Here is a 19,728-nt window from a genome sequence, read left to right on the forward strand (position 1 = left end):
TCTAATAGAAAAGGTGGAAGTCCCAGAACTTCCGTCATTCTGTCCATTTGAGTGATAAGCACGATGAATACATGAGAGAACAATCCTGCATTGAGAAGAGGATGGACTAAATGACATAATATGTTTTTTCCTTTCCTTGATTCTACAGTTTCTTATAAGCAACTTAGTGGTAAGGTAAGGAAATAAAATCAAACGCTAACAGAGGATATTGTGGGTGTTAAAAAAAGAAAAGAAAAGAGGTCATGGTGTGTAACATGTAGGCGTTGTTAATTCATAGTTGCACAAATGGTTTAATTTCTGTTGTTTTTGAAGTTCAAGTTTTCTGAAAGCAAACTCAGATTGTTCTACTTCTTCTGAAAGCATATTAAAACCAAAATCTGTGCTTTCAGGATACAGTATACATTAAAAGAGAACTATTATACCACCAGTCTTGGTAATGAAGACATAAATTCAGGCTAGGGGCCGTACGAACAAAAGACTAGCCAGAATGAGTGAGACCAATGGACCATCTAGTCTCATATCCTGTCTTTCGACACTGGCTGGTGCCAGATGCTCCTAAGAAAATGAACAAAACAGCAGTTATGGAGCAATCCATCCCCTATCATCCAGTCCCTCCTTTTGGTAGTCAGATACTTACAGACACCCAAAGCATGGGGTTGCTTCCCTGCCCATGTTGGCTAACATCCATTGATGGACCTATTCTCCATGAACTTAATTTTTTTTTGAACCCAGTTATATTGTTGTCCTAGGATATATTATATGATTTGTAGTATTTTTCCTCTAGGGAAGAAAAATGTATAGCCCAAATTTTCAAACATGGGTGCTTAAAGTTGAGTAAGTACTTCTAAATCTATATTTAAGCCCTGTAATAAGTGGCCTTATTTTCAAAGATATTGAGTGACTTAGAATTCCCTTTGACTTCTATGGGAACTACAGATTCCTTCCACCTACTCCAGTCGTGAGGAATCCCCCTGCACCAAAGCCTGCTGATCTTACTTGGTTTTACCCTTCAGCCCTGATCCACTAAAGCATTTAAGCATGTGCATAACTTTAAGCACATGGATTGTCCCATTGCCTTAGCAAGTATTGTGAAAGATGTTACAGAGGCTGTTTGGGGATTATTGAGAATTTCAGGGAATTTTAAGACTGTTGGACTCAAATGATACTTATTTTGTTTAAAAGTTTGCCTGGATGCAAGTGAATTAGTTTGCCATGAACTTTGAGGGGAGCAAAACAAACTACTTACCTTAAAACAGATGGAATCCTCTAGGCTCTGTTAAAAAAAAAAACAAGAAAAAGAAAAAAAGAAAAGTGATATTATGCTTGTAAGTGTTTTGGATGGATGCAATCAATACAAGTGAATATTCTGGTTCTTCTATAAATCAGGTAATCAGGAAATTGCAATTAAATTGAAGCAGAATGTACATTTGGATGTGAAATTCATAGCAGATAGGGACAGGAGATTATTTTAAATATCTACACATTTGCTTTGAAAATCTCAACCCAGTCTAGGGGATTTACATATGCTTCCATTAGTTTCACAGTGTTAGATACGCATTTAAATCCTCTAGACTGCTTTGAACATCTCAGTCATGATTTACAGAGGACAAACGTATGTTTCCAAGTGAATTAATACTTTGGTTAATAGTTGTAAGTAAAATCTGGTCAGATTGTCTAAAGTTACACCGTCTTATGGAAGAGCTAGCATTTCAGAGCTGAACAAGCTCTACATAATTTTGTCTAATTATTTCCTTTGATAGGCACATAGCAACTCTCATTTTGTTTGTTAAACACAATTCATGGATATTGTCCAGGTAACAGAAGCGCAGTTATGATTACATGCTAGAACTGGAAGCTTACTGAATTGTGTAAATTCTCATCACGGGGATTTTGAAGACCAAACACCCAAAGAAGCCTATTTTTGAATTAATGCCAGCACTTTTGACCATTTCTGATGTTGCATTACTATTCACTGAAAATTCTGTAGCCCTTAGGCCACATAGATAATTTGATGCCTTTGCAATCCTATAGTGTTTGTTTATTTATTTATTTTTTACCTCAAAGTGTATTCCATCTCAAAACTTCAATCACCCGCCATTTGAAGTCAGGGGCTCCCACCAGCATACCTTTTAGAAGTATTCTTATCAGCAATTAGGCTTCATAGTTTTACCCTGAGGCAAAAAGGGAAGGCTTGCAGAACAGCTTCTAGGTGAGTACTTCTGAAAATGTTTTCCTTGGGTGGATCTTCACACTACATTGGGAAATAAGATGACTGAGACATAAACTGATATATAATGAAAATCCAATCCCTCCTGGTGTTGCTTCCTACAGTGGTTAGCGGGGTGTATCTTTCCTCTATTTTTTAGATTTGTTGTCCCAATTTGTCCTAGGTAGCTGCTATGAAAGTATGCTCCTCCAGGTAGAGCAATAGGGTGCATGCTCAGAGAAAAGGCAGCCACAAATACTATAAAAATGCAAAAAATGAATGGGTGTTAAAATTGTCAGCAGGGCAGGTCTGAACAAGGAGTCAGCACACACCTATATTCGCAACAATATAAGGGTAAAATAACGAGATACGCCTCGTTACCAATGGAAAAAATATATTTAAACAACAGAACAGGAAAATGAATGAATGTTAGCCAAAGTGCTAACAGAAGACTTTTTCCTTTCCAGTTTAAACACATTTTTTGTACTGATCCTTCCCTTGTCCCTCCCCTCCCCCAGCCTATGGTCCATTTATGCTTGCAAGGAAATATGATCTAATAACTTGCTACTATGTACAATAAAGATGTTAGGCACCCACTTCTAGGATGCTCCTGGTTATGCTAGTGCCTGTATTCTACCATTGTGTCACCGGGAACAGGTTCTGAATAACTGCAAAAGAATGTTACAGTAAGGCTAGTTAATTGGAAAATATCAAAAACAATTTTTTTTGTGTCTTTGAAATTTTCGGTGGAAATTTTTTTATTTTGTCCAACCTTTCCCATGGAAGCAAAACAAACCAACCAACAACAAAACCCCCAAACATTTTGGCAAAAAAACAAAACTGACATGTTTTGGGGTTTTGGTTTTGTCGGGGGTGGGAATGAAAAATTTCAAGGAAAGCAGATGCTTTCTGCAAAAAAAATTAATGTAGTCAAAATCCCAATATTCTCATTCTCTCTCTAAAAAAAAAAAAGAAATTGGTTGACAGCAAAATTTGACCATCCCTAATTATGATACACTTTTACAGCAGTGTGATTCTATGAGGTCAGTAGAGTTTCAGTTGTGTAACAGAGAGCTAAATTTAATCTTATATACTTTAACTGACATAAAGACACATACAGTAGAAGAGGACTGAAACATTAACAGAGTGTATTTGACTTCTCAAATTTTAGCCTCAGGAAAGCTTTGGATAAATAAAGCAAGCTTCACTTCTATGTAGCACTGCCCTTAATATGAACTAGGCAGTCAGCTCTCATGGAATAGGGTAGTTCCATTGACTTCCATGGAGCTATGTCAGTTTACACCAGCTGAGGTTCTGACCCAGGACTTTTGAAGGAGAAGAGAAGAGCGGTTTGGTTGTTTATGTTTAAAATACTTCTGTTCATAGCAGGAAAAGAAGTACCACTTTCAAAGAAGCAGTAGGTACCTGGTACCATGAAAGGATGCTAAGAAGCAATATAGCCAAAAGAAGTGGAGCATTGAACCAGTGTTCTAAAAGAAGCAATACGCATAAGTATCTCTGCTGATGTTTAGACAGAAAATGTTTGTGGAAGGTTATATTATCCATTGTTTGAAATTCCCTTGGCTATGGAGAGAAATAGTTTGATTATATGGATGATTGTCTAGCCCCCTTGTTTAAATATCATTTCCTGCTAAATGGTGTTTAATGGCTGTGTTTTAGTCATGACAGAGCACAATGGAAATATAAGCCTGAAATTTGTCATTTCATAATTAGGCTGCCAGACAGCTCATATGAAACATGACTGTATACAGTATACCTCTAATTCACAATTTATTGTAAAATGCACAAAGTTCAAGTATGGTGATTGGGGATTCAGATGTACAGTAGTATCACGATTATCTAAACTACCTGGCTGATACCACGTGTGTGTATGAAAGAGAGTCTACAGAACTGGAACGCAGACCATTAATGTGCTACAGAAAGGAGGCTTAGTTAGGGGAAGAGGTTGGATAATTGGAGATCTAATCAATTTAGTTTTAAAGAAATAGAAAAACAAATATTAATTTCACTTCACTAGAAGCCCTGTCACGTTCCTATAAAATGCTGTCATCTCCTTTCCCATTCTATCCAACTATCTTCTCTTCTGTTCTATTCGCTAGCATATATGATTTTGAAATAGACAACATATATTATTTTTAAAACAGTTAACCTATATTAAAGAGTATTAATGTGTCCAGGAAGCTCCATGTTGGCTGCAGGTTTGAGAAAATTCACACAGCAAAAGTCTCAAAGTTGGTTGCCTTCCTACTCTCCACCATCTTTCCCCAGTCTTTTGGATTCATTGATTTGTTTTCTGTCTAGTCAATCTCTTTTCTGTGCTGGATTAAATTGATCTGATATGTTCATATAACTTATTAGCAGGTGAGATCATCATGGCTCAGTCCTGGGTTTTTTATTTTGCTTTTTTGTACACTGATAAGGTCTTCTAGGTTTTATTATAATTTCTGTGTTGATGGTATTCAGCTTTTTCATTTCTTTGTTTACCTTTCGATATTCCTACTGTTCCTCTAAGCTGAGCAGATAGCATGTGTTGCATGCACCAGAACTTACCCATGTTGAATGAACATGGCTATAAACAAAAGTTGAGATTTTCACATCAGTCAAGCAAATTTAGACACATCTTCCAGCCTGTGTGTGTCTAAATTCCTTAGACTGATTTGAAAATCTCAAATCTTTTTATCTTTTATTGATTTTTTTTTATATTATCTCCTCCCCTCTTTTTCTTGAGATCCAGCTAATTTCTCACACTTGAATTGCAGATGAGGAACCTGGGAGTCCTTTTTGATTGTGACATGTCTTTAACTGTCCATAGCAATAGGATGACCATATTTCCCAAAGGGAAAACGGGACATGCTGTGGGGCTCGCCCGAGCCCCCCTCCCTGCGTGAGGCTGGCCAAAGCAGCTCACCTGATCTCCCTTCCCTGTGTGGGGCTGACCTGAGCCACTCGCCCAAGCCCCCTCCTTTCACAGAGCTGGTGTCCCCACTCACCTGAGCTCTGCCTGCCCCCCGCATGAGGCTGGGGCTGGCGTTGCTGCGCAGTCAAGCCCCGCCTGCTCCCCGCCCAAGCTCTGCCTCCTCCCTTGCGCAGGGCTGGCATTGCCGCTCACCTGCCTGAACATTCCTCTGTACCTCACTTTTGTGAAAAAGATGGACATTTATCCTGTTTGCTCTTTGCAACTGATCGAGTTGGCAAGAGTAAACAGGTCAAAGGCCCACTTTGCCAAAGGAGTCAGGATGGCCGCAACAGGGCTTTAAAAAGGGACTGTCCCAGCCAAAACTGGAGGTAAGGTCACTCTACATATCAATCCAATCTTGCAGAGTCCATCTTTTTAAGCACAGGAAGTAGCTGGTGTCCACTAACCATTTCCATTTGTATAACATAAACGTAATATCAAGGAAGAAAAAAAAGATGTAACTTAACTACTTGAACAGCAGGCTCCTGCATCAAAATCTTGGGATGGTTCCAACTAAATCTCTGGACCTATGAGGAAAGTTAAGCCCCTTCCCAGGGCAACTTTCTTTATATTGATCATGCACTACTGAAACAATGCCTTGTGAGGGTTCACCGTCTAAGAGACTGAATAGTTAGCAATATCCTTTTCTAGTATCTGGCCCTTAAAATTTGGAAAAGAGAAGCAGCTAGTTACATCCCTAAAATATCTGGCTGCCGCTTACTGCTCTTACTTCCTCAGGAAGAAGAAAAAGGGAAAAACATAGAAAGAGCTAAGAATATTTACCAGTCAGAAAGGAAGTGGCACAATTGCAGAATAAACTCTTACAAAGATCTGCACCTACTTAAGTATTATGTTGTAAAATCAGGGTTTATGCCCCATCCCACCACACCTAAGGTGAAACAGTTACCTTGCTGACTGCAAATATTCCACAGTGCAGGTCACACCGGGGAACATTCTTGCCCTTTGTGTCATCCCAGACTTGCCTGTGCTCAAAGGCAAGGTGGATCCCTTCTGCTATTGAGCTACCGTAGATATGCCTCATTCAGAGAATCCACCCTGCACATCCCTACCCTAATTAGGGAGATAGGGACCCTCTTCTTCTCTGTAACTGCCCTTTGAAGCAATAGAAAGCAGCCAGAATCATCTTCTGCACATGACCTTACCCTGCTATCACCCCTCCTCCACCCACAGAAGTCATCTGGCTGGGGTTAAAAGCCTTTCAGCAAAAGCATAGGTCTCTCTTCTATACCCCGTGAGCAGTGCAGTGTTCTTGGTTGCTTTCTCCTCCCTCTCTCTCTCTGCTTGGCATCAAAGGCAAATGCAGTAAGGTTGGGTCTAGGTGCTCCTCCCTCCTCTCCAGCCACATTCTAGAAGCTGGATGACTGTTCTAGATGCCTCTTCTGTGGCTATATGGACAGAGGCAGTAGGCAATCTCTGCCCTTCCCCTGCTGTCCCCTCACACCCAGACCAAAAGGAAGGGCACTTGAAATCTATGCCATTCTCCTTTAGAGTTACCCAGAAAAGGCAGTGCATGGCAAGCCCAGCACTCTAAGGCCAAGAGTGTGCTGCATCTCCATCTCATCCTGAGGGAAGCCCCTTGCAGTGCTTTATGGGAGAATGCACTACAATCACAAGGTGTATTTACTGCCCCTATGGATCTGTTAAGGATACAGCTCACATGGTTCTGATAGCTATCCTGGCAGCAGGGTCCTATTATATTGCACAGGAAAGCAGTGATGGCAGAGCCTTCCATTCAGGGAATAGTTGTGACAGGTGGTGGGGCCAATCTACTTTAGAGATGTTGTGGTCTGATATTGATAGGTGACCTTGCTGCTTCAACAAGATTGGCTGGCCAAGTGCAATATGAAGTCCACATTTTACCCACTCCTTGATACCCCCTCTCTCATCCTCACAAAAAGGATTGTTTCATAGTTGATGGAACTTGCTAGGTTGACAGTGGGAATGCCCATGGGCAGCTCTTACTTGTGAAGCTGTTAGCATGTCCTTGGAATAGGAGAGAGCAAGGTAAATGGGCTTTGATGTCCTTGGGACATTGGTCCCAAGAAAATGGAATAACAGTCTCCCAGGAATCTAGATGAGGGTGAGGCATATCTGGAACCTTTCCTTTGGTGGACAAAATGAACATTGGGTGACTTCTTCAGGCATTTCATGTTCTGCAGTTCTTCTCCACGGTTGATTGCAGAATGAGATGTGAACAGGAAGTTAGTACTATGGACTGTTGACATTGTCTGTAATGTGCAGTGGATGTTGTGACCTCAGAGTTACGGGTACCATGTGGGTTTGTGTTCTGAATCACATTCAGCAAAATGTGAGTTTTCAAATGGAAGTAAATAACACTATTGCAGAGTCTGTGTCTCACTTCCTGGCAGCCACATTTCAGCAACTAGCTCCAGAGGGAGAGGATAAACCAGCCAAGATGGAATACCGCCTCTGGTGTCTTGTTGCCTGACATGGAGGATAGTATGGTCTCCTGATTATTGCTTGTTCCAAGGATCAGCCTATGGTTGGGAGATCAGCTGTGATGACCTCTTGTTTAAAGAACTATTCTTTGTTCATTATATTCATGGCTAATTATATCTGATAAAATTGCCCCCCATCCTGACTCGCTTTCCCTTTTGCTCATGCCCAGACCCTTTACCTTCTTTCTACTACGCCCCCCAAATCTTCTCTTAAAGAAAGCTGGAGTCCAGTATGTTTTGCTGCCTTCCCCTCCTCGTATTCTCCCCTCCCGCCATGTATTGGCTGGGAAGTTTTCATTTACATTTTTGTCCCCCCCCCCCCGTCCCCAAAATAAAAAAATCAGGAACACTTTTCTGACACTAATTTTGCTAATTTTTAAACACATCCTTGCATTAAGACTTGCCAAAAGTTACAAATTCTAGATCTTGATTTACCCTAATCTTGCATCGTTAGTAAACTTAATGCATTTTCTAAGATGAACTCTTGGGTAGAAGGGGAGAAATAAAATTATATGGTTTTCTTGTGATACTATTGTGAATCAACTAAAATGTTCTGTTCCAATCAAGTATCAAATACCAGTACTCACAGATAATGTCTGCACATTTATTTTAACAGTTGTATTTTAAACATGTCCTTTTTGTAAAAAAAATAAAGGTGAAAAAATCAAACATATTTATTATAAAACATTTCATATAAATAATCTCATGTCATAGCCATGTATGGTAATCATCCCAACCCTATCCGATGGGATTATATATTATTACTTAATAGAGTGCTGACATTGTGCTTGCATTGCACAAAATAGAGGAAGACCTGCTTTCTTTCCCATGTAGTGTATAATCTACATTCAAACTGGCTGTATCTAGAACTCTCATTTTGAATTTCATACAAAGGAACAGAAGGACTGGGCCCTAAGTCTGAAAACTAACTCAGTTGTGACAGAGTGGGCAATAAGATGGTGCAGATTTTAAAACAAATATATTTTTTTCCCCTAGAGTGGATTAATGTTGAAAGTTTTTGGATAAATGTATTCTTGAGGAGGAGGTGAATGAATCTGAATTACATGTTCTGATCCATTTCACATTTCAGATGACCTCCTGAATAGTCTTCCATTTATGAACATTTACAGTTCCGAATATAAGAAACCTCAACATTTTTCAATGTGCATTGTGCTTTCTCCACTTTGTGCATTGCATAGAAAAAATAAATAAATAAAAGTATCCCCAAACACATCTGTAAAAAGCCTTCCAACCTCATACACTTTGGTGTACAATAGACTGTGTTCCTCTTTCAGTTATCAGTATTGAAAGTTACAAATTAACATCTCTTAAAATAAGCAGCCTAATTAAAATAATAAAAGTGTAAAAAGAAGTAACTAGAAATTTAGGGAAAGTCACAGTCAAATTGTAACAGGGCCATGTTCATGCTAACATTTTCCTATCCTATATTAAGGATGCAGTATATACAGTGCTGGGAAGACTGTATCTTTCACATGTGATATAAAATGGAAGCCTTGTCTACAAGTGGTCAGTAAAGCTCCCTGGCCATTGTTTTCTAACCAATTCCAGCCTGTATAATTGCATTCTTTCTACTTAAATCCCCCCAGCAGTTTTAACAGAAAATGCCATCCTATACCCCTTCCTAAAAATAATGAAATGATCCTTGCATGTAAAAATCTAAAGTGCTATTATAAAATCATTTTGTGTAATTTCTTGCTCTGATTTCTTGCAATATACAACACAGCTATCAAAATATAAATGCCCTGTTATCCCAGCCTGGCAAATAACTACTTCTAGCTAAATAGCAGCAAATCTTTCCCTCCACCCTACTATGTTGAGCAAACTCCAAAACCTAACTGGGATTTAAACACAGGTTATATATTTTTATAAAGTAAATTTTAATTTTAAAAATAGTATTAATGGAACATTAGAGCATAGGTTTCAATGTCCAAAGTCAGAAAATAAAAGTTAAGGCTCTTCGTTAAATGTTAATATAAAATATGTGCATGATAGTGAGGTAGTGTTTGTGAGAAACTTAACTTTTTCATTTGCTGACTTTATACAAACATTTAAAGTTGCATAATTTCTTTTACATTAATTTACTATTATGGTACTGTAATTAGTAATTATTACAGTTTTCGTTAATCCAATCTTTTTGGTTTTTTGAGAGTTCTTTATCAAATTAAAATATATGTTGACAAAATAACTTATTCCTGTAGCATTATGTTGCCTATCAAGTGACAAAACAAAACATTTACTGTCAAGTTTTATAGCAAAACACCAACAACAACAACAACAAAAAGGGACCATTTTCCATTCACTTTGGAATACTTCTTTCTGTTGCAGAGTTTGTAATTATGGATCCAGTGATGCAAACTTTAAAAACAGTGGTCTGCCTTGATCAGTGGAACCGTTGCCTTAGTAAGACATAGTCTGGATTTCATTTTTTAAATATAAAGATATAAATATAATAATTTATATAATTACTTAAATAAATAAATAAATTGATGTACTACAATTCAGCGGATCTCTCTTTCATTAGTAACGTGGGGTTGATATCCTCCATTGAGGAGCTTGAGGAGCTGACGTTAATGGTGGCTGTTTCTGTGGCATCAGAGTTTAGGACATGGAAGGCGGTGATGGGACAGCCCTTCACGTTATTGCAGATGAGCTTTTGTAGGGAGGCAGTATTGATTATTTCAAAGCCCACTTTTCCACCAAAGGTGCTTGGTTTCCAGTACTCTGGAGAACAGATAGCATTTCCCATCAGCCCTTTCAAAGAGAATGGTGCTCCAAGTTCCACCATGGTCTCACCAAAGATGGCACCAGGACGAGGCCTTTCTACTAGAAGGCCAGGGTACAGCTCCATAGCATCAATGTCTCCATAAAGCTCTTCTAATTCAGCTGCCATTTCTTTTTCTCCTGTAACAATTAATAATAAATAAGAGTAGTAAATGGAAAATGCCACCTTTTGGCACTCTTCTTTTGGTCTTTAATCCTTCTTCCCACCACAACCCTAGTTTATATAATCCTGGAAACAAACAGTGACCTATCTACTGTATTAACCATTTGTAAGAAAAGGCCCCATTAGAAAGAATAGCTCTTACCTGTAAGTTCCTCAAATGACTTAAAAGGTTTCATTAGGAAGCGTTTTCTGTACTCATTCAAGGACTGGTATCTCATCTGTCTGCTTTGATCAATTGAAGCCTTAGCTACTTTCTGTACTGCAGAAGGAACGTTCTTACCTCCAGCAACCTATTGCAAAAAAAAAAAAAATACAAAGAATAATAAGAACTCTAGGCAAACTCCTCACAACTTTTATTGCGTGTATAAACTTTGGGTGGAATCCTGCTTGCCTTCCTCAGGCAACATTTCCATTGATATGATTGGGGGTTCTTCTGAGTAAGGAAATGTCCCTTGAATGGCTTTTAGCCCTACAATTTCCATTAACACTGGGGAGTACCACAACCATGGCACATCCCAACAAGAATATACAGCTATTGTACTGCACTTCTCTGAGAGTGCAACCTGCTACAGTAGATACACTTGTTTAGGCCCAGAATTGCTAGGATTTTAACTTTACAACTGAAAATTATTATAAAATGAGTGCTATTTGCAAGTAAATGATATTTTTTGCAAGGTTATATCAAGCTTTGGAAGAGTTTTTCCTTTTCCTTTTTTAAATTAAAATGCCATTTTTGACCTGACCTTGAAGCCTTCCTACAAATAAAACTCCCATTGAAATCAGTGAGAGTTCTGTAAGTACTAAGAGTGAAGAATCTGGGCTCGTGGACAATAACATTTAAAGTGCATTTGCTTTGGTAACTCCAGTACTGGGAAGAATTAGATTTTAACTATTTAAACTAGCAGGTATCTTTCTTTTTCACAGAAGAAATTCCAAGTAAACTTTTCCCCAAGTTTCTGGCTTATGTTAATTGGCACAAAAAAAATTCTAGACTCTGTCCAAAAGCTAAAAATCTTAGTAAGAATATTTACCCTGCCAGCAATTTGCTTGGAGAAGGATTTCACCATGTGGGAAAGGCCATGTTCCACCATGATAGAGTTGTTGTAGAGAAATTGTTGGAAAGTGTACTCCTGGTCATGGATCTGAAAACTGTCAGGCAGAAGTGGGTGCCAGTGGTACAGAGTGTTGAATTCGGCAGCAATTCTATTCTGATATTGAAATTGCTGGTTAAACAGCAGCTCGGGATCAAACTTCAGCTTGAAGTAGTAGCCACTCAACTGCTGCACATAGTCTTCAACGACAATCTTGATGGTCTCTCCTGTTAGATCAATGAAACAGGGAAAATGTGTATCAGTTTTGTTTGCTTGAACAATTCTGAATGTTCAGCCAGCTGTGTGAGAGAGGATTAGATGGTGAGGTAAAATGGCCAAGGATTGTTTTAAAATAAATATATTTTGGGAGGAGACTGAGAAGATGTTCAAGATTTCTTAATGCTTTGTAAACTCTTACAAACTCTTACAGAAGTGAATAGGGAAGAAAATGATAGCAGTTCTCAAATGTAATAAACATTTAGAATTTAGTAGCAAAGTGTGTCCTTTCTATAATTTCCTTTAACAATTCTATAGCAAGGACATAATTTGCTGTTACATTCTATAAGATTTTTCTGTAGGGAAAACATTGCCAATTTTATCAAGAAAAAGATATAGATATCTCAAAGCAATTCTGAGTTGCTGTTTCTGTCAAATACAACTATCTCCTTTTAGTATACTGTTGCAGTGTTTATCTGGGAACAACCAATTAGTTGTCTTGCCCAAATGGAGTGTGCATAAACATTAACATGAAAATAAATGTCACTGGATAGAGACTAATATATAATAACCATCATTTTGGGTTAGCTAAACTGAATAAAAGCTTTTCTCTTAACCTGTAACAAAGAGCAGCAATTGCACTGAAGATAAGACACTTTAGCAGCAGCTGAAGGTCATCCAGCTGCACATGCCTGACGTTTGAGAATTAGGCCATGTTTACACTTACAAGCTTATAGCATCACAGCTGTGCTGCTGTAAGAGCGCTTGTGTCTACATAATAAAACCAGCTCAACAAGTGGCGGTATATATGTCAGTGGGAGACATAGCACTGTGCACACAAGCGCTTATACTGGCAAAACTTATGTTGCTCAGGAGGGTGTTTTTTTCACATTCCTGAGTGACAGAAGTTTTCCTGACATAAATGCTGGTGTAGACGTGGCCTTAAACTCACCTTTCTGCACCTCACAGTTCTATTTCCCTTAGTTAAAGAAACAGAATGCAACTTGATTTAGGAATTCTCCACAGTTTGATATTCAAGATACTGGTTACAATAGACTGTTTTTTTTCATGAACCGTCAAATACTGAACATAGATCATGAAAACTTTTTTAAAAATTCCTTGTGATTTGATTTAATAAACTAAGTAAAATTTGTTCTATTATTAAACCTGTTAAAGTTGCCTAGGGGAGGAAAAACCTGCCAGATCATTGTAACATGTTGATAACTTTTTAGCATATTGTATAATTAATAGCTGTTTAAAAAATACCAGAAAAACAAGGCCTCCACTTTCATAAGTGGACTAGTGATTGTGTCCCTCTGTTTTTGGGTACCTAGCTTGAGACATCTTAAAGGGACCTATTTTCAGAAAGTTCTGATCTCCCTAGCCTCTGAAAATACCTTTAAGGTATTTTAAGCTGGCCCCTCAAAATAAGGAGGCACACAAAATCACTTTGGAGAATGCAGCCCCCTGAAGCTATGCTCTATATCTGTGTAAAATAGTTTAACATGGAAAGTCTCATTTTCATGTTTACTCACCTATCAATATGAGCCTGGTAGTTTGGAACAGCTGCTCATCATTCCATTCTGGATGCACCTGCTTAAGGATGTCACAGACCCGATTGTGCTCCCTGAGCCAGATTGTGGCATACATCATTAAACCTGGGACCAAACCAAACACCTCTTGGCCTACAGAAAATTGCAGGTGCTCAGGAACATGAGGTGGGTAGATCATTTCTGCCTGAGTGTCCTTCACTGTGGGAGGGTACATTTCTCCATCAATCATCTGCAGTTAAAAAAAAAAGGAGAGAGATACTAAGAACCGCTGATGATACATAGACATTCTCCAGTATTTTATTTTTCCCATTCTAAAAATACAGCCTGTGGACCAAATTCTGCCCTTGTATTTGTGTGTGCAGCTACTACTGACATATATCGGACCTGCTAACACCATGGCTGAATTTGGCCCACTGTGTTTTAACAAAACTTCATACTACTAACAAATGTTAACTATAAAATTCCATTGTTCTCCTATTAGACAGTAGGAATTTTAAAGTGAAACACACCTGATACTTCAGCTTTCCATCCTTAAGTAGCCTCAACTTAAGTTGTCTATCCAAAGTCTCTCCATAGACATGGTTCAAGTCAACCTATAAAATAAAAGTATTTGAAACATGAAGTCAAACTACATTTCTGATTATTTTAGGATGGATCCAATTCCTGTTTAAGTCAATGGGAGTTGGACTGGGGCTTAAATGTTTGCATATTAGGTATACTATGAGGACTGGCACCCCATGAATACCTTACATAAAGATTTAAAAATAAAGTCAGCTTTTTTGTTAGAACTGGATTAAACAATGCATAACAATGAGTTTTTAAATTCTCAGTCAGTTCAGAAAGACTGCTTAAAACATGTCTAAAAGAATGGACAGTTTGGAAACTATATAATATAATATTGTAAGAGTCTTGTGGACTTTTAAACTGGAATTGGTTTACAGAAATAATAGATACTAGTGAAATAATTGCTTTTCAATAGCAAAGTCTCTTTTAAAAGTGTAGCACATGACAATTATTTTACAGTACTGTATATGCCTTTTTCTGCATGATGGAAACAGTCCAACAGAAAAACTTTTGTGGTCTCAGTAGATATGGATGGCTTTATGTGAAAACAATAACACCGCATTGGAAAATTAAGACTGTGTAGATAAGGAGAATTAAATCATTTGGTATTTTTGATAGAATATTTAGGCTTCTAGTCTGGACTGGAAAAGCCTCCATCTTGTTGAACAACAGTTTTGTCAGCCTTAGGACTGCAGTGTAAGGCTCTCAGTAATACAAAGAATGCTGTGTAGTATGTGCATGTTTATGTACGCTCCTAGCACTCTGAAGGATGTTGTTCTTGCCACAAAGGCTGATAAACTTTGCTGCTCTTTTCAGTAAGAGTCACAACTTTATGGTCTTACCCCATGGCCGAGAGCTTTGGTGAAGGCTGGCCCTTTGTGGTGATCTGTCTTAAAGAACTGGTGGGTGAAATGTTGAGCAAAGAACGTGAACATCATATTTGTGCCTTGAGGATCAGGAATAAATTTTTTCCTCAGCAGAAATTTCTCCACAACTACTGCAGAATCTGGGAGCTCCTTCTTACCTGTAATTTAAAATCATATCAGTTTATTTTCCCTTACATTTGGAGGAAATAAGACTTATTTTATTATTCAATCCAGCTATGTCACTTTCTCCTTAAAACAAGTATCTATCAAATATGAAACCTATGGCCTAGATCCTCAGCTGGTGTAAACTGGCATTACTCATATAAATCAGTGGAGCTACTTGGTTTACACCTGCTGACAATTTAGCTATAACTTTTACAAACCTTACTCACTTGATTTAAAATACAAGTTGATTGCTAAAAAATCTTCATTTCTCCTATACTGAATCTGCAGCTTAATTCTTTCTTTTCTTTCTAGCATTTAGCTCAATAACTACGGTTGGAGTCTGTAAATCGTTACTTAGTTTTTAGCTCTTTATACAGTATATCCAATACACTATTTTACAATATACTGTTGCAGATTTCAGAGTGTAGCTCTGTAAAAAATAGTCCCTTAAATGAGAGGGCAAAATAAATTGACTCTCCCACACTCCACAATCAAACATTGGAAATCTCTTTTATTCCTTACCTTTAACACCCATGGGTGTTGGGCAGTCCAGTGCCACTGGTGGGAGGGCTCTAGTATAGAGGGAAAGGTTGGAATAGGCTTCCCAGTTTTTGTAATCATACTGGCTGTTGTATGTTGGTGGACTGTCAATCAAATGTGACCTTGCTAAAAAAATAAATAAATAAAAAAAATTAACGGCCTTAAAACAGTAAATTTAATTTAATTAGCTACAAGGGCAAATCCTTTCCACCTTTCTCTTGTAAATAGTTCCATTGATTTCAATAGGTTTACTCAAATTAGTGAGGTGATAGTATTTTGGTTATTTTACAGTAGAAATGGGGCCAGACTTACCAAGTTTACATCCAGATATAAACTTTGCCAAAATTTGCTGGTGTGGGACATAGGGTTTTGTTTCACCCTATTACAGTGATAAGAGGCAAGCTATGATGTTTCAATCTGAGTCTGAACCTCTTCCCAATTTGAAGTATAGTGAGATCCAGGCTTTTTGCTTGGAGCTGTCCTTATTTAAGAGCAAATTTACAGCATGGTACTTTCTAGTATTAAAACCGTATTCAATGGAACACTTTAGTGTATAATATAATGTTTGAATCACTGCATTCAATTATAGAGATAAATTATTTGCTTTATAACAGAATAATTTTGATCAATGGGGGACCTCATAAAAAAAATCGCTTTCCGTTCTTCCACTCCTCATGGTTGCCTCTTGATTATGAGGTGAAATGTATGCCATGCTTCTGCTTTCTACATCTCCTGTCCCATATATCTAAAGTATGTATGTATATAAAATCACTAAGCAACACAATATTTCCTTAAACTCTTGTGGCCAATGTCTATAACTGAAGGATAATAGAAGAAGGAGGATACTTACATGTCAATACATATCTCATGATGGAATCACGGAAGAAGGGAATGCTGTTTATTATATTCCAGACACCTTTGAAGTGAGTGAGGATGTAGTGGACAGTGTTTGGAGTAGGTTTCAATGTCCGTTTCAGCCAGGTCAAGAATTCCGCTGTGAGCATTGAGGGGAAAGATTAAGAATATTGTAAATTACTTATAGAACAAAATAATATGCAAATCTGGAAGTAAAATACTGGACTGTTTTGCAGCTTTCAAGATTCATTATTGTTAGCTATAAAAACTTAGCTTTCAGACTTACGTGTAGTACAGTTTTCCCCATAAAATCCTGTCCTTGTACAGTCACATTCATACCGGTCAAAACCTGTCGTCATACACACTCCTCTGTTCTGGCATGGGTTTGAGCAGCAAGGATTAGCTGCAATGAAAATTAGAGTAATGTTAATAAAAGAGTATTTGGAATGAATACATTCATGTTTTCATCTCCCTAAGTGAAGTTTTAAGAGCTATGTAAGCAATTTCCTGAGGAATATGGCAGAAAATAATCAAAGTGTAGGTAGGTCCAGTTCAGACTAAACCCTGCACCGATATACTTAAAAGCTATTAATATAAAAAGAAAAAATATTGACAGTTGTTTATGGGTGATTCATTTTCAATTGGTATTGTATATAGGAGGCATTGCTAGAGAATTGATGACTCGCCCCCCAGAATGTTCAGATTATCTCTCAATAGCCCATTTAAAACTTGTAGTTTAACTACAAGTTTCCAAGGTGGCAAGAGAGAATGGGAAAAATGAAAAGTTGTAATTTCTCTAGGCCTAATTCTGTTCTGACAATTCATTGAAAGTTGGGTTCATTAATAAATGGGCATAACTAGGTACTGTGCAAGCTATTTAATTCTTTTAGCTCCAAATCCTAGATTTACCTGTTTCCTAGCCCTAAACCAGCTATAGTGTTTTGTGAATCACTTCCCAATCTCCCGACTCTACAGAGCACTGGAGAAATTTGGGTGCTGGCTGAAAATTTGCAGCTGGTGCCCATCTCTACTAAGAATCTCAGAAGCAGCTTTTATACCAAAGCATGGTAAATCAGAGAGATTGGGATGTGACGTCAACATGATATTTTTAATAATATAATCCCACCACCACCAACAACGTAAAAATGGCACACTAGGTCAGACCAATGGTCCTTCTACCCTGTGGTATCCTGTCTTCTGACAGTGGCCAATACCAGGTGCTTTTGAGGGAATGAACAGAACAGGCAATCATTGAGTGAACCATCCCCTGTCATCCATTCCCAGAGACTAGGGACAACCCAGAGCATGGGGTTGTATCCTTGACCATCTTGGCAGCTCCTGGATTACAACTCATGAGTTCTGCACCGTCTCCTATGTCACTGTGTCACTATAGCACATTCTTAAACGTCAGGCTCCATTTCTTAAAAGCGTGGGGTGCCATCAGTGCTATTCCAAAGGCAGTGGCACTCGTTAGAAAGTTAATTCTGAATCTCGCTCTCCCTGTAGCCCCCTCAAGGCTGTGCTAGCAAATCTGCCTCCATCCAAGACTCAGAACCCAGAGAACACAAAACGCACCACGCCAGCCTCAACTTTGGGGAAAGGACATCGCAAAGCACCGCAAACAAATGCAGCGCAGCCGCAGCTCTGAGACAGAGGGTTTGAGTACTAACCTGCTTGGCTGAAAGCCAGGAGACCGATGATTAAAGTGCAGGGCACAATCATATCCCAGTGGTTCTTCACGGGAGGAAACTTGCTGCTGCGTAGTCTTGTCAGGTTCTGTACAGACAGCTACTTCTGCTTTCTCGCTGCTTTCCCGGTGTGTTGCAGATTGCGTCCACGATTAACTGCATCCTACTTATGGACCAAAAAGTGAGTGACGTAAAAGTGCATCCGGAAATAACCCTCACATCCAATAAATCATCTGAATGACAAGGGAATTTCCTGGAGTGTGTAAAGGTGACCCCCCCCCCAACTTCCTCCCCAGCTCATGGGATCGGGGGAATCCCCAACCTCTCCGCCCCCGAGACTGTTTCCCAGGCGCCCCCAAACAAGTGGGATGGGGTGTTTCTCTCTCTCGCACGCTGTTCCCAGCTGATCTCTAGATTCAGCAAAAATCTCGAACGCCAGGTTTGAGCTCCTTTGTCCCTTGGAAGCTCCATCGCCCAGACTCTTCTGCCAGGATCGGCCGTGCCGCTGCCCAGCTCTCCCTGCTGGCTCCCCACGCTGCTCGCTGCTGGCTGCTGGCGTGAAGTCGCTGCTAGGGGATGGAGAGTCCGCTCTTCCCTAGCACGGTTCAAGGCAGGAACCGAGGGAATCGACAGCACCGTTGCTTTGTTTTCTCTCGTGTACTCACCTGGCTCTCCCTGCGCTTCAGCTTCCTTCCAGATTTCTCCTTTACAAACAAAACTTGAGCGTCCCGGATTGAAATTTGGCCTCAATATCCGCCCCCCTCCCCCGAGAAAGAACCACCTCCTTCCTCAGCACTTTAAGAGAAGCCAAAATAAAATCTATGTTTACATTTTGTAATTGCTTTGGGAAGTCTCCCTTCTATGAGCTCAACTCAAAATAGACCACAATATGCTCTACATCAGTGGCTCTCAACCCTTCCAGACTACTGTACCCCTTTCAGGAGTTTGATTTCTCCTGCCTATCCCCACGTTTCACCGCACTTTAACATGCATTGCTTACAAAATCAGACATAAAAATAGAAAAGTGTTAGTGAAAATGTGTGTACTTTACCATATCGTTATAAATTAGAGATGGAAAACAAAATTGTATTGTTTGCCTTTTAGGTTCTCACCTTTACCTGGAGCGCTGTCCTCCCAGGTTACTGCTGAAAAAAACTCACCAGATATATATTTTTAGGTGGAGTATTCCTTTTATTTTCCTCAACCACTGAAAAGTCAGCCAGGTCAGATACTGGGGTTGGTATCATTTGAGCTTATACACATCACAGCTCTGTCCTTTAATCACTTCAAAATTGGGTTTCATGTGAAAGTTTGAGAGTCTTCTTGTTGCCGACCTTCCATTGTATTTGTTGTAGGCATTGGTTGAAATCCTACTGTCCTTAAGCCTGTGAGTAAGGCAAGCAAAGTTTGGCCCAAGGTGTCTGTCCATTTCATGCCTATTTTTAAATAAATGGTTCCTTGGCATAAATTGAATCTGCTTTTCTGACTGCAAATGATATTTTCCCAAATGACTTTTTCAGAATGATCTCTCCTGTCAAACATTTAAATTCATGTAGTATCCA

General features: G+C 38.9%; 2 protein-coding genes across 3 annotated transcripts in view; one reads left to right on the forward strand and one right to left on the reverse strand.

Annotated features, from left to right (window-relative positions):
- Positions 1 to 19,728, forward strand: part of PLA2G4A (phospholipase A2 group IVA) — a 307,311-nt gene that overhangs the window by 101,044 nt on the left and 186,539 nt on the right. The window lies entirely within an intron of this gene.
- Positions 8,273 to 18,883, reverse strand: PTGS2 (prostaglandin-endoperoxide synthase 2). 2 transcript variants are annotated; one of them, XM_050961444.1, is made up of 11 exons: positions 18,832 to 18,883; positions 18,149 to 18,329; positions 16,765 to 16,881; positions 16,474 to 16,617; positions 15,606 to 15,749; positions 14,895 to 15,076; positions 13,998 to 14,081; positions 13,471 to 13,717; positions 11,660 to 11,946; positions 10,771 to 10,918; positions 8,273 to 10,585 (listed from the first exon to the last, which is right to left on the reverse strand). In XM_050961444.1, exons 2-11 carry the CDS (start codon positions 18,198 to 18,200, stop codon positions 10,176 to 10,178), a joined length of 1,815 nt encoding a protein of 604 aa, XP_050817401.1. In that variant the 5' UTR covers positions 18,201 to 18,329; positions 18,832 to 18,883; the 3' UTR covers positions 8,273 to 10,175. The 2 variants fall into 2 exon arrangements, with proteins under 2 accessions (XP_050817401.1, XP_050817400.1); XM_050961443.1 differs by lacking the exon at positions 18,832 to 18,883 and having other exon boundaries at positions 18,149 to 18,801.

Source organism: Gopherus flavomarginatus, chromosome 7 (genome assembly GCF_025201925.1).
Source record: "Gopherus flavomarginatus isolate rGopFla2 chromosome 7, rGopFla2.mat.asm, whole genome shotgun sequence".
NCBI classification, from domain to species: Eukaryota; Metazoa; Chordata; order Testudines; family Testudinidae; genus Gopherus; species Gopherus flavomarginatus.

Coding starts and splice junctions, on each gene's coding strand:
- PTGS2 (XM_050961444.1), bottom strand. CDS start 18,200: ATGATTGTGCCCTGCACTTTAATCATCGGTCTCCTGGCTTTCAGCCAA. Junction 13,718..13,997: donor ATGGAAAGCTGAAGTATCAG/GTGTGTTTCACT, acceptor TTTTAACTGCAG/ATGATTGATGGAGAAATGTA. Junction 11,947..13,470: donor TACCAGGCTCATATTGATAG/GTGAGTAAACAT, acceptor TTGATCTAACAG/GAGAGACCATCAAGATTGTC.